This window comes from Pecten maximus, chromosome 12 (genome assembly GCF_902652985.1).
Source record: "Pecten maximus chromosome 12, xPecMax1.1, whole genome shotgun sequence".
Lineage (NCBI taxonomy): Eukaryota > Metazoa > Mollusca > Bivalvia > Pectinida > Pectinidae > Pecten > Pecten maximus.
The window spans coordinates 16,917,157-16,931,922 of NC_047026.1; the positions used below are offsets into that span (position 1 = coordinate 16,917,157).

Below are 14,766 nucleotides of genomic sequence, written 5' to 3' on the forward strand. Positions count from 1 at the left end.
GCATTAAACTGTTTTTGTATGGTATTTATGATCTATTTGAATGCCAGAGCTTTGCAAGCAAACAAATCATAATGTGCTAAAATTATGATTTGTTTGCTTGCAAAGCTCTGGCATTCAAATGTCCACATCGACTGTTTACATACCCTTTTCCCGCTTTTCTCTCGGACGTTACGTATTTACGATGAAAATCATACCATTTGCCAGAACCAACTTCAGAAAAGAGGAAGTGTCTCTGGTGCATTGTGGGAAATTGACCAGATAACATTAAGGCTGCTTGTACCGTGATAAACGTACGCCAATTTCTACATTTAGGCAGTATTTTTTTCTTGCCATATATCTGAATCCCAATCTTAATCTTACAATTAATGTTTTAAAAAAATCACGAACTTCTTCAAACACTCATTTTTATTATTTGCATACCAATTTTCAAAAATTGAAGTGACAATTTCAGAATTCAGAACTTTTTTATTGTGAAAATTAGTAGAAGGAACAAACTGATTAAATTCCTGAAGAATCAAGTTTCAAAGGCAAACTCAAAGTTATAATTCTGTAAGTTTCATGGAATGGCAGTGCAGATGTAATTATCAAATTTTGAGACAGACCATAAGAATACTATCATGCTACATACATGTACCAGCTATTAAAATTGCTGGAGAATTACAGAACGGATAATTTAAAAAAAAATATATGCAAATTTCCTCCGTCCCTCCTGGATGAAGTCACAATAAATCTATTCAATGTAATTTGTTTCAGTAAAGTCCCAACATTTAGACCTGACATCAATATGATGATGACAGCTGGCCGATGCCACCTCAAGCAGACAACATTGTAAGAGTTACCTCAACCCGCCTTAGATAACCCCGCGCGCGTGAAACGCTATGTAGGATAATTTTGTAGCATTTCATTCATTTTGACAAATTTTCAATGTATTTTCTTGACATTTTTGCATACTTTGAGTACTTTTCTCGTGCTTATTTTTTTCTGAAACAGACGAATATGTGAACCGTAACAAACGAAAGTATGACGTCGTTTCGTTCTTACTTAATAATGCATTTGCAAAATATTTGAAATTATAACATGAAATGTCTCTTGAAATCGGCCGTGGAGAATTTTACAGATATCATCGGAGAATTAGGAAATAATTCTCTCCATTGAAAAAAGGAAGTCATTAAATCTGAATGACAATTTGTCACAATACATGAAATATGAAGTAAAAAATGTATAACGCGGCCGGATACTTTTTGCACGTCCCTGTACTGTATTGTCGCTCATTCCACTCCTCCTGAAAAAGACACCTTGGCACGTCATTTGTAGCTGTCTTGTACTTCTGCAATGTGTGACGTCATAAGTATTAATGTCCCCGGATATGAGAATCACGTGATTACTTCTGGATAATTGCATGACGTCATAGTTAGCCGAAGCCTAACTACCGCAAGATGCAGCAATGGAAGTTGAAGAGCGCGAAGTAAAGAAATAATCGAGAATGAAGCTGTTTGATGTCGCAGATCGTTTCAAACCACTGCTGAATTTTAATCGCAACAACTTTTACAACATTTCTACCAAGATTCAAAGACAGTATAAGGTAAGTTTTATATAAATTACAAAAATATATATACTTGTAATGTATAGAGTGTCATATTTTCTGAATGATTTGTTTGTTTGCTTTGTTGTTTGCTTTTACTGAATTGTTGGGCGTTTTTATCTGTCTATGCTGACAAGACTGAATAAAGAAGAAAAACACAATATGTTTTTTTGTAGAAAAATACTTCAGATGCAAATATTTCAGAAGAAATATTTAAAGCAACACCTGGGTAAATCAGATTTAATCCGATCCCTCATTCCCGCGATAGATGTTTCCATTTACATATTCATTTTAGTATCAGGTTTATATACAATTAATTTCGGAAGAATCGTAGATTTTATCCCAAATTTAAAGTCAGTATACTATGATGTGTACAAGGAATCTACTCGGAAAATATGCTGACCAGCGGGCGCCGATATACTTTTTATTTCATTTCAGTGATATCACTAATCGATTTAATAGACAAGGTACTACTGTCACCATAATGAATTGGTGAATGTCCCATGACAACTGGGGGCCGCGGTGGCCCAGTGGTTAAGGTGTACCGACACTTTATCACTAGCCCTCCACCACTGGGTTGCGAGTTCGAAACCTACAATGTACGCGGGGCAGTTGTCAGTACACGTAGGCCGGTGGTTTTTCTCCGGGTACTCCGGCTTTCCTCCACCTCCAAAACCTGGCACGTCCTTAAATGACCCTGGCTGTTAATAGGACGTTAAACAAAAACAAACCAAACCAAAACATGACAACTGAAACTTATACGGTTAGGCGATGTCCATTACAACGGAAAGGTGGCATAGTCCCAGCGTATAGTGATATGGCAAGTTTATGATAAGTCGCCTTCTAGCCCGACCGGCAAGCCGAGGGTCGTGAGTTCGATCCCCGGTAGAAGCACACTGCTCGCTTTCCTATTACGGTGATATCACTCAACGACGTAGTGGGGTCACACATTTCTTAAATTGAAGTCAGCAGCATGTTATAGTTATAATGATGTATCCTAACATATAGCTTTAGTCACAGGGATTAAATACTAATTTCCATCCCGCGGTCCGTGCTATAGTATACTATATAAGTTGATGTATCTAAGTATCTATATACATGTATATGTATGGTCCATAGGTAGTAAATTCGTGCCAAGTCCCTGTGGTTCTAGTGGTATAACTTGAACAAAAAGTAAAATGGCGCCTTTACGTGACTGAGAGACCGTATACCGGTAAATATTCCGACCGTATCATCGGTTAACACGATGAAGACATTAGAAATATCAGATTTTTTATCTGTGACTTTTCATCAGTATTTAAATCATGAACAAATAGTATCAGGATAGTTTACTCACACCAGTCACACTCTTAATACCCAATTAACGAGAGAGGACCTGTTTTAAAATGTCAAGCTAGTGAGATGAATGGTAAAACACGAAGGCTATCAGCGAACATACATGGAGGACATATCCATTTGTAAATATATATTTATTGTAATATGTCGCCATAGATTGAAATTAATCTGACTTCGCGTTCAATCTTCCTGTCCTGAAATTTCGTGGATCACATTTTCCGGATCCTCAGATTTAAATATTGCAAGTTATATGATCATGCGGACATGGATTGGGTTGAAGATCCCGAGGTGTGTAGCTCGATCCCTTCTCGGATCGATTAGAATTTCTCACGAAGATGAGGTCACCGACAGTCACGTGTTGTTGGCAATACACTTTACCTGATTTCCTCGGGATTGCCTGCGACGAGTCTTTCGTATGTTGTTCAGTGACGTAGCCACCAACTACTACATGTATACATCGTCTCAAAATTACACTAAGTATTAATTGGACGATTTGATCCAGCAAACGTTTTGGTTTCTGTTCAAATACATAACAAGATGAAATGTATTTGGCATTATATCTGTAGAGAATGACAAAAATTCTTGATGACTATACTATATCTTATCTTATAGTATTCAAAACAAAAATATTCAATAATATTGACATTAATTTCTGTCGACAGAATGCTGTCAATCAAAGTAATGATCAAGACAGTCCAAAAACAGGATGGATAAAAGAGAAAGTAATGCTTTCGGTTTGTCAACCCACAAGGAATCCGGCACCTCTTGACCTTGGTCATCTGGTGTCCGACCAAACGAAACCAAAATCATGCCACAGTGACAGGGTAAGTAAGGTCACAACTTTTTTTTATATTATAGCCTGGTTGATATAGATATATCCGTCATCAGGTTTCCATTTCAAGAACCTTTATTCGGTCCAGAAAATATTCTGAATGTGAGGCTCGATCCCTTCTTATGACAGTTTGCGTTATTCAAGAAAACTGGATCAATAGCAATCTCTTAATGACATAGATGTGTCAATTGACAATATATTTTACCCAGTTTTCTCGGGACAGTATGTAACGAGTCTCCATACGCTGTTCGGGAGGTAGCTACCAGCTACTACAAGGAGACATCATTACCAACCAAAAGCTTTTCTCAGCGGTACTCACGCATTGAAAAAATGGCACCCTCTCCCCATCTTAAAATTGTAAACCTGTATTTTTTTATTACTTTAACATCTAACTAAATCCTATTACTATTCATCTGTTTAAGCAGACATACTGGAGGAACATGATCCAAGAAAATCTCATTGTTTTGGTATGCAAGCCGACTAGATACCCCCCACAACTTGATCTCGATCAGTTCAGCGAATCTACAAATGTCAAGGTAAACAACGCAATATTATTTGATTATTTGATGTCTATATAATCTGTTATACTGATATTCGTTATTATTTCGCTGATTCGAATTAGATCAAATTCATTTAATGATAAAGTAGCAAAATCTGATAATGTATATCGAAATAGTTTAGAAGTTCTAATAACATATCAAAATTATAAAATTCAGCAATATGCAGACCGTGATTTACTGGGTATGGGTACATTTGGACCGATCCCCGCTGTACCGACGACTACTTTGGAGGAGGAGCGGAACACTCAGTCCTTTGATCGAATCGATGAGGCGAAACAACTGAGATCGTCCGTGTTTGAACTAGGAATTTTCAGTCCTAGCTACTCACTGCAACAGGTACATCATTGCTCAATTCCAAAAACAAACTTTTATTATTTCCTTTCAAAACTCTTTCGGTATTAATAAGTTCTTAAAATAATTAAGTCGAATTGTAAAAAAAAAAAAAATTATAGATTTTTTTTTAAAATTGAGATTTTGTTGGTTTAAAAAAACAAAGAAGACTTCTCTCTTTGTGCTCAAGCTATTTCCATATCTGTTCATTTTTGTATATTCTTCTTTTGCTCTTTATTTCACATCTACCCCATTTTTACTCTACGCTTCCAGGTACACCTGGGTCAACAAACGTTAACGTTGTCGATCGGTAGTTCGTCAAGAGAAGCAGTCACTCTTCCACCTCCAAATCTACTTCCGGTAAGAACCCCAATATCTCATTCAGTTGTATGGAAGGTTTATTCGGAAGAAATGATAAAACACATGAAAGAGATCCTTTGTAAATGCACATTTAAAGGTTATTCATATTCCCACTCTACAAAACAGAAACGTATAAAACTGCTCCCTGTAGAACACCATAGCCCACATGGAGTGACTACTCACAATATTTAGTAACGTCCTACAAAATTTCCTTTTATATTATAAAGAGGAGACGTTGATATCAAGATTTGTATAAATATTCCAAACGATTATTGATTATTAGTTGCATCATTTAAATAAGCGTTTATTTTTTGTCGAAACCAGGTCTGAACAACATTTAATGAGGATTTGGTGAAAACAAACATTTCACCAATAAAAATACATAGATAATATCGTAATCTAGTAACGGGTTAATTGTCTGTGCGTGCTGTAGTTCTCTTCGTAGCTCAAACATTTGCACAGGCTTGGTACATCTTTCGTTCTTCAGGTGATCACGACCCCAGAATCCTCAGCCTTGAACAATCCTTCGATTGGGTTATTGGACGCCGCTAGTATTCCATCCGTGGACGCGTTCCTTTCCCCTATTGTGAGTTTGACCGAGAGACCTACATCTAATGCCGTCGTTTTGTCAAATGTGCCACCCACCATTTTATCAGCCACACCAAGTCTAATTGCTGCCTCGCACAATTCGGTATGTTTAATGAATTATTGTTTATATGTAAAGCAAAGCCTCAGATAAATCCATCTTAATGCTGATTGATTGTTAAGACCAACGACTTTCTATACAAGAGAAAACAGAAACGGCGTGTAAGGTTAGATATATACCGAGTTTTCATTGACGAAAAATGCAGTAAGACTAACATAACAAGGGGGTAATCTTGGTAACACGAACAGGAAACATCTGATGTGAAGTTAGTTTTTTCTGTTTTTGTCGAACATCAACAAAGGATTGTTTCCTTTATGTTTTATAGTTGCCAATGGTTCCAGCACCTATCCAGCAAGCCATACAATCAGCTGTCTCAGTTTCTCTAACACTGTCCCAAGGAAGATTTTCCTCTTTGGCAACAGACATAGGTTCTGTGACATCTTATTGCGATGAGAGGCTCGGCATTAGTGAAGTATTATCTCTTGGGAGTTTCTGTGGAATCGCTGCAGCAGTGCCTTCAGTCCGCTCGGAAGTCAGAAGATCAGCCGCCATTGAATCGGAACTGATGGCGCTAATAGAAACACCAGAGGGTACACCTCCTCTTCCTGCCGCCATCCAACAAAATAGAAGGTCTCTGTATGGTAAAGTTCCACCACCCGCACCCGCCGGTCACGGTACCGAGATTGGCAATCTCTCTGGAATCACTGCAGCCATACCTTCAGCCAAGTCGTCAGGCGGAAGATCAGCCGACTTGGAATATCAACTGATGGCGCTGATTGAAACACCAAAGAGCGCATCTCCACTTCCTGTCGCCATTCAGCAGAATAGAAGGTCTCTGTATGGGGAAGTTCCACCACCCCCACCCGCCGGTCACGGTACCGAGATTGGCAATCTCTCTGGAATCACTGCAGCCATACCTTCAGCCAAGTCGTCAGGCGGAAGATCAGCCGACTTGGAATATCAACTGATGGCGCTGATTGAATCACCAGAGGATGTAGCTCTTCCTCCTGCCGCCATCCAGCCGGATAGGTCTTTGTATGGAGAAGTTCTGCCTCCTGTCGCTCACAGTACTGCAGTGATGGGGTATCGCCCATTTACAACAAACAGAAGTGGTAAGTTTTCATATTATCGATGAGAGACAATGATACAAGTACAACTTCAAAACATTACATTGTATAACATAAAATTGCTGAATATATTTTGGGATCTGGCTAAACAAACACAAAAACCAGGAATATTTATACACAACAAATTATTTCATGTGATACAGTATGTTTGAGTGTTTATCTAATATAATATAATGTCTGTGTATTTTCAGAAGGAGTGTCTTATGTATACGAAGAGTCCCATTACAATTTCTGTGTCAGAGGACATAAAATAGAAACGGTTGATGCTGCTGTAGACATTCTGTCTATAGCAGACTTCATTTTCCAAATAAATCAAGACACGGGAATCATCAACGTGATTGGATCCGGAATGTTCGGTGCGGTGAGTAGAAATGCTGCTTACCCGTAGGTGAACATTGCTTCTTTTACTAAAACACATATAACAGATTACTAATATTAAAATTTAGAAGAGGCAGGTATATTGTGAATATTCAAATGAGTTAAATATAATATACAAATGCCACTTTCGAAAGGCCGATTTATATATATGTTACATTGTTCATAGGAATTTCAGGAAATATCTTATTTCACATAGTGGTAATGTTCCCACTGTAAGACGCGTACGTACATGCTATTTGTTTAGATTTTACCTGATTTACCTGAGCTTCTAGACCACCTTTATTCTTCTTTACATACAGGTTTGCACGGCAACACACCTTCCTTCTGGCAATACCGTTGCAGTCAAATCACCGTTTAATCCATTAGAAGAAACGGAAAGAATAATTGCAGAGGCCAGGATGATGGAACTTCTCAAAAGCACAAGATTTGTGCCGAAGCTTTACGGCGTGCTCCCAAACCCCCTAGATCCACGGAAACTTTTAATAGTAATGGAAATGGTCGGGTCTGGCGTAACTCTCCGAAACAAGCTCGTTGGAAATTCCCTAAATGAAAGACAGAAATTGTCTATAGCACTTCGTCTGGCCATTGGACTCTATAGTGTCCATCTCAAACATGTCCTATTAAATGACTTGAAAGATGATAACATCATCGTCTTTGGATCAGAACTACAGGCTAAGTGAGTACACTGGTATTATCCGTTAATAAAGTAATTTTGGTTTGATTTGATTCAAACTGAAGAAATGATAACAAAAACATAATTAAAACGAGAAAGATGAAGAAATGAAAACCGTATACATGTATACAGGACCATTTTTACTTTCAGGATTCGCATTTGTTGGTTGTTTTGAAAATAAGTTTTCACAAACAACTCAATAATTTGATATTTAACAGATGCAGAAAAAACATGAAATGTTCAGGATCTTCATAAAAAGAAATTATTATTTTATTAAATTTTAATTAGTATAAAACTATTCGAAGCTCCATAATGATACAATATGTTTATAATCTTAAAATATTATTCAATAACCCTCGTTTAGTTTGCTCTGCGGTATAAATGTATATATACAACAACAGCTTACAGAACATATGAAACATTTCTCAATGACCCGAGAACGATATGTTATAATCATCATAACATGATTAGACAATGATAGCTAATGATAAATTGTACTTGGGCTTTCATGCTACGAATCATCAAGTGCATATTCAAATTCGTTTTGATTCACTCAGTGTCTAGCCCAAGTTCGAGTAACAGTAAAGTACCTTTTTCAAAAATTGACTTCATTTGATAAAATCCAATTGCACACTTTTGATTAATATTCACTCAGTGGCCTGTACTTTATGTATCTTATTTCTGCCACTTGTTATTTGTTCTGTATTTTGTATTGTAGATTCATCGACTTCGGTCACGCCTCCTGCGGATTTGAAAAGCGGTACACAGGCGATACGTCAAGAAGTATTCATTTGGCGCCCGAGGTCAGAGAAGGCGAGCCCACCACCCCTTCATCAGACATTTACAGTCTTGGTTACGTTATGGCACTGTTCCATTTGGACTTGTTGGCAGATCTTGTAAACCAATGTAAAAGTCCAGACCCAGGCCAGCGACCATCACTGCCAGTTATTGTGAGGATGCTTAGTGATTTACTGTAGATAACGGATTATATCTTATGTACATGTGTTATCTTTATTCCACCTGCAATCAGAAGTATTTATCAAACATCCCACTTGAAACCATATCCTTTTTTCTTCTTTAAGTCTTACTTTTGAGTCTAAACAGTAGAGCAAGAGTTAATTACAACCAAATCCACGTGAACATTAAATTGCTAAACAGAGGTCGGAGGAACAGCATCATCGGCATTTATCAATGACAAAAACTCCTTTGGAACAGCCACGGAAGCAAGAAGGGCCAATGACACCATAAAGAACATGAGTGAAGAATGCGTCTCTGGGAACATTAAAAATCTAAAAAGTAAGGCATCACCGGCACAATCAAGGGAAACTCTTCGCGATCATTTCATTATTGAACAGAAAGAATCAAAGGTTAAATATTGAACAACTCCCAGGTTTGTCGCCTTTCATAAACAGCTCTCTTGAGGGACATTCTGAGACTGAAAATTGAGGGATTAGTGGCAAATTAATGAACATTTATTTGGGAACATTCCAGTGTTGAAAAAGCGGAGACAGTTGTGCAATTATGAAGATAACAGGATACAAGAGACACATTTATCAAAAGCCCTTCGGTAACATTCCGTAAACAGGATGCTGAACTCTTACGATACTGAAACAGACTGGCCAGACTAACAATCAATCCTTAAGGACTATTCTAATGCTGCAAACAAGGAGGAACAGTGGCAATGTATAGTTATAACGTCCACAACAATTTCGGGATATTTATACGCTACAAAGAAAGGATAGCGGCACAAACATGAACTGTTTATTGGGAACATTCCGATGTTTCTTAGACGGATTAATGTCACAATCAGGAACAGCTCTAGCGAAACATTCTGATACTAAAATTAAAAGGATCAGATGCATAATTATCATACACAGTCTTCTTTGGACATTCCGATGATTTAAATGAAGAGATAGTGGCAAAATGATGGACAGCTCTTTGGAAACATCAAGTCGCTGAAATTAAAGAGATCATCGATCAAATAGTGAAATGAAGGGAACACAGTGTCACAACCATGAATAATCTTCAGCTCTTTTGAACCCTTCTGATACTGAAAAAAAGACATTTGTAGTAAAAAAAATAAACAGCTTCTTCGCAACATTACTAAAATGAAAAGAAGGGGTCAGAGACAGAGCCGTTTACAACCAGTCAGGAACATTCCGATACTGAGAAGGAAGTAATCACTGTCCTTATCCCGAATTGCGCTTGCAAGCCTTCCGACACGGAAAAGGACGATATCATTGGTACAATCCCAGAAGCATCTTTTGGAACATTTTGACGGTGAAAAAGAAAGTTCAGTGGCCTTACCAGATTTTTTATAATTCTTCATTGCTCAAAGGGCAATTGTTAGCCTCTCCTTGGGATCCTCAAACACCTAAACGAAGTGATCAATTGTGCAATTCTAAAGAGCTCTTTGGGAACATACAAGTGATATCAAGAAGTTGTCAAAATACGTCCATCCCAACGCTAAAATTGGTGATCAATAACAATGAATGGCAGTTCCTTTGGAACATTCCACTGTAAAAAAAGAAGGAATGAATGACACAATCAATGGCAGCTCATTTGGAACATTCAACAGCAAAGTTGAAGGGATCACAATGGCACAATCAGTGGCAACTCCTTTGGAATAACCCTTTGCAAAAAACAAAAACAATGAAGAAATCAATGACATAATCAATGGCAGCTCCGTTGGAACCTACCTTCCACTGAAAAAAAGAAGGGATCAAGGACACAATCAATGGCAGCTGCGTTAGAACATTCCACTGCAAAACATAAGGGAACAGTTACAATCAATGGCAGCTGCGTTGGAACATTATATTGAAAAAATAGATGGGATCACAATGCCACAATAAAAGATAGCTCTTTGGAACATTCCACTGCAAAATAGAAGGGATCAATGACACAATCAATGGCAGCTCCGCTGGCACATTCCACTCCAAAAAAAGAAGGGATGAATGAGAGTCAATAGCAAGCTCTTTGGAACATTCCACTCCAAAAAAAGGGATCACTGAAACAATCAATGGCAGTTCCTTTGGATCATTCCAATCAAATGAAAAAAAGAAGGAATTAATTACAATGAATGGCAACTGTCTTGGCACATTCCACTGCAAAACTTAAGGGAATAATTACAATCAATGACAGCTCCTTTGGGATATTCCACCTAAAGGGATCAATGACACAACCGATGGTAGCTCCTTTGGAACATTCCACTCCAAAAAACAAGTAATTAATTACAAACAATGGAAAGCTCTTTGGAACATTTCACTGCGAAACAGGGGATCACTGGCACATTCAATGGCAGCTCCTTTGGGATATTCCACTGCATAAAAAGAAAGGATCAATTTTAATCAATAGAAGCTCCTTTGAAACATTCCACTGTAAAAAAAAAAAGAAGAAATATATGCCATAGTCAATGGCAGCTTCTTTGGAACATTCTACTGCAAAACAGAAGGGATCAATGACACGATCAATGTCAGCGCCTTGGGAACGTTCCGATAATTAAAATAAAAAGGTCAGCAAGGGTCATCGAGATAATATGGTACATCATTATTGCGATTTCTTCAAGTCCGAGCGCAGGAATTGTCCAAAAAACATTAGATCTACTTGTTTACACAGCAATCAATTGTGCAGGACTTTGTAAACATATTAATGCTTTTCTTATTTATATTATGTAATTATATTGTACAATTGATAAGCTAGTAGCAATTAATACCACTCTAATTAACAGCAACAGTTTTTGTGCATCTTTTAAAGCGAAGGAAATTGTTTCAATTTTATTTTATTTTATTCTGTTTACTAAAAATGATTGTTTTATTGTAATTTTAAAAGCATTTGTCCGACTTTCAAACGTAGTAACACTTCAAACAATAAGGGGTGTGGTTTACTTCCACGGGTGGGTGTGGCATACCGTGCTGTACAGAACAGGATACGATCCTCTGGCACACTGTGAAAAGTTGTAAGATCGTAAGTCACTGGCGTGGATGGAATAAGTCCGTAAACTTGGCCTGCTGTACATCAGAGATTGTCACAGAAATATTTATAATAATGGGTAAATTCGATGTGATATTTTATTTTTGGAAGATTTTAAGAGATTCAATGACATTTTCGAAACATGTTAAAGTTTCTTTATCTAGAAATAACTAGTTAGTTAGAGCTCCTTTGAGACTGTTTGAATCCTGAGGCACCAGGAATGTCCGAAATACTTCAGTATTTTTTTGTAAGAAATTGTCAGTATTTTTTGTCAGAAATAATTTAATGTTGTATTATTTACATTGGTCCAAATTTTTGAATACTTTCATTGCCGAGATATTTTTTTATTTCTAATTATACGATTGATAGAGCTAAATGCTACTTTAATTCAACACCGTTCATTTTGCGAAATATACATTATACATCTATACTAAAAGAACTGACAGTTGATTTTAATTTTGTACGTATATATTTGTATATTTTTATAACTGTTACTTTTTAAAATGTTTTATTTACAATTGTTATACATGTTTAAAATGTCGATAGTTTTATCAACACTGGATATTTAATTAAGCTATCATTCATATCTAAGCTATTTTGTCAATGTTCAAACGTAGTAACACTTCAAATCAATAAGGGGTGGGGTTTACTACCACGGGTTGGTGTGGACATACCGTGCTGTACAGAACAGGATACGATCCTCTGGCACACTGTGAAAAGTTGTAAGATCGTAAGTCACTGGCGAGGATGGAATAAGTCCGTAAACTTGGCCTGCTGTACATCAGACATTTTCACTGAAATATTAACAATTTTGGGTAAATTTGGTTGGGTGAATTATGGTTATAGTAATAAAGTTTACAATGCAATATTTGTTATCAAAACCATTATCTGAATTCATTTCCAATTTCATCATCCTACAAGTGATCAATATACCAGAAACATACAATTTATTTAGGTCACTTTCAGAAAATGTACCTGTTTGAAAATCTCATATGTACAATGTTAATACTGTGTGCCCAAATACTGTAAGCGTTTTTACAAACATGTTACTGAAAATTTAATTATAAATTTCAAACAGCTGTGCTTAACCTTAAATATACTTTATCATGCTATATGTTTATAAATTTTGAATTTGAAAAAACAAATCATTTTCATAATTTAAACAATTGTTACAATTTAAATGATTTATTTACACCTTTACTGTTTGAAAATCTCTAGTTTTTAATCAACACTGGATTTATTTGTGTACCTACTGTACATATAAAAGGCATTTTGTCAATTTTCAAAAACTCAGTAACAATTAAAACAATAATGGGTGGGGTTTACTTCCACGGGTGGGTGTGGCATACCGTGCTGTACAGAACAGGATACGATCCTCTGGCACACTGTGAAAAGTTGTAAGATCGTAAGTCACTGGCGTGGATGGAATAAGTCCGTAAACTTGGCCTGCTGTACATCAGACATTGTCACAGACAATTTAATGGATAATAAGGGCATATAGAAACTATTTCAAAACATGGTATAAAAGAAAGAAAACAACAGTTTTATGAAAGCAATCAAAGAAATGAAATTCATTATCTTCAAAGTGATAATTATTTGAGATTCCTTCGGATGCTGAGACAGCAGTTATATCCAAAACACGTCGGTAATTTATTCCGTGATTTGTGTTAAGATAGATTGTGCAAACTATTGAAATGTCAGTGTTAATCATAAAAGGTGTAGAGCTATTTCTACTGTATTTTATACCATTATATATCAATTTACAAAATATGCAATACAGCTGTTTGTACGTACTTGTATATACTAATTTAACTGAACGTTGATGTCAATTTTACACATTTTACTAAATGTATATGATAGTCACGATTTTGAATACTGCAATTACATGTGTTATGTTCTAAACAATGTGTGTTCTTATCTGTGTACACTTTATCGATTTATTATGTAATTTTAATCGCTTTTTGTGGATTTTCAAACTGAATAACACCTCCAATAGTAAGGGTCTGTGTTTAATTAAGTAGGTATTTCAACACATATAGCATTCTTCAAATTGAGTTATTATCGTTTGTAAATTCATAGATAATACCAACAGGGTGAAAATCATATATAAAAGTTAGAGTTGATGTTTGTTTGTGATTCTACATGTTCTACAGTGATGGGGCCGAGATAAGGAGACGTCATGGTTAATGTCTTTGGCAAGTGTAAAGAAAGACAAGAGGGGCGACCCTTGGCGAGCCACTTTTGTCTTTCTGTCCCCGAGATAAAATTTCAGCTTATATTTCTAAACACAGACCATGTATTCTATCCTACAACAGTCATAAAAAATAAGCAAATTAGCATTTTTAAGTGAAAATGTATCCACAATGTAATTGACGCACGTGCTACCATTGTAAAATACAGCTATTTTCCGTTACTGCCGAATACAGCAAAATATATATTGTAGGTGTATTCCGACAATGTAGATGTCCTAGGCTCGGTTGTAACCGGAACAATAACGTTAAGCCCCATCAATCAATCAATCAATAATACGGATGCCAGTTGCAGGATAAAGCCCTATACATGTGCTACAAAGATGGTACCGGGCACAGGGGCTTGGCACGATTTTCCAAATGATGGTCCATATATATATGTATTATAGTAGTACATATATATATGGACTATCATTTGGAAAATCGTGCCAAGCCCCTGTGGTACCGGGATAGCCCCATACCTTTGCTACAAAAATGTTGCCGAAATAACCCTATACAAAGCCCTATACATTGGTTACAATGATGCAGTTGAGAAAGCCCTATACATTAGCTACTGAGATGGGGCCGAGATAGCCTTATACATTTGCTACTTAGATGGGGCCTAGATGGGCCCTAGATAGCCCTATACATTTGCTACAGAGATTGGGCCGAGATAGCCCTATGCCTTTCCTACAGAGATGGGGCCGAGATAGCCCTATACATTTGCTACAGAGATGGGGCCGGAA

At 36.8% G+C, this 14,766-nt stretch overlaps 2 protein-coding genes across 2 annotated transcripts; both read left to right on the forward strand.

Moving 5' to 3' along the window:
- The first annotated feature begins 1,483 nt into the window (after positions 1 to 1,483).
- Positions 1,484 to 7,160, forward strand: LOC117338886. Its single transcript, XM_033900249.1, has 7 exons — positions 1,484 to 1,582; positions 3,580 to 3,741; positions 4,466 to 4,645; positions 4,913 to 4,999; positions 5,487 to 5,690; positions 5,971 to 6,757; positions 6,964 to 7,160. The coding sequence occupies exons 1-7, from the start codon at positions 1,484 to 1,486 to the stop codon at positions 7,158 to 7,160; spliced, it is 1,716 nt and encodes a 571-aa protein (XP_033756140.1).
- Positions 7,161 to 7,501: 341 nt separating this feature from the next.
- On the forward strand, positions 7,502 to 12,235 carry LOC117339069 (MAP kinase kinase skh1/pek1-like). Its single transcript, XM_033900439.1, has 2 exons — positions 7,502 to 7,826; positions 8,542 to 12,235. The coding sequence occupies exons 1-2, from the start codon at positions 7,549 to 7,551 to the stop codon at positions 8,798 to 8,800; spliced, it is 537 nt and encodes a 178-aa protein (XP_033756330.1). The 5' UTR covers positions 7,502 to 7,548; the 3' UTR covers positions 8,801 to 12,235.
- The last annotated feature ends 2,531 nt before the right edge of the window (positions 12,236 to 14,766 follow it).

What these genes read in the sequence shown, in the direction of transcription:
- LOC117339069 (XM_033900439.1), top strand. Translation starts at nt 7,549, where the DNA reads ATGATGGAACTTCTCAAAAGCACAAGATTTGTGCCGAAGCTTTACGGC. An exon ending in GGATCAGAACTACAGGCTAA is followed by an intron (nt 7,827 to 8,541) that starts GTGAGTACACTG and finishes TTTGTATTGTAG; the next exon opens with ATTCATCGACTTCGGTCACG.
- LOC117338886 (XM_033900249.1), top strand. Translation starts at nt 1,484, where the DNA reads ATGAAGCTGTTTGATGTCGCAGATCGTTTCAAACCACTGCTGAATTTT. An exon ending in AGATTCAAAGACAGTATAAG is followed by an intron (nt 1,583 to 3,579) that starts GTAAGTTTTATA and finishes TTCTGTCGACAG; the next exon opens with AATGCTGTCAATCAAAGTAA. An exon ending in AATCATGCCACAGTGACAGG is followed by an intron (nt 3,742 to 4,465) that starts GTAAGTAAGGTC and finishes TATAAAATTCAG; the next exon opens with CAATATGCAGACCGTGATTT.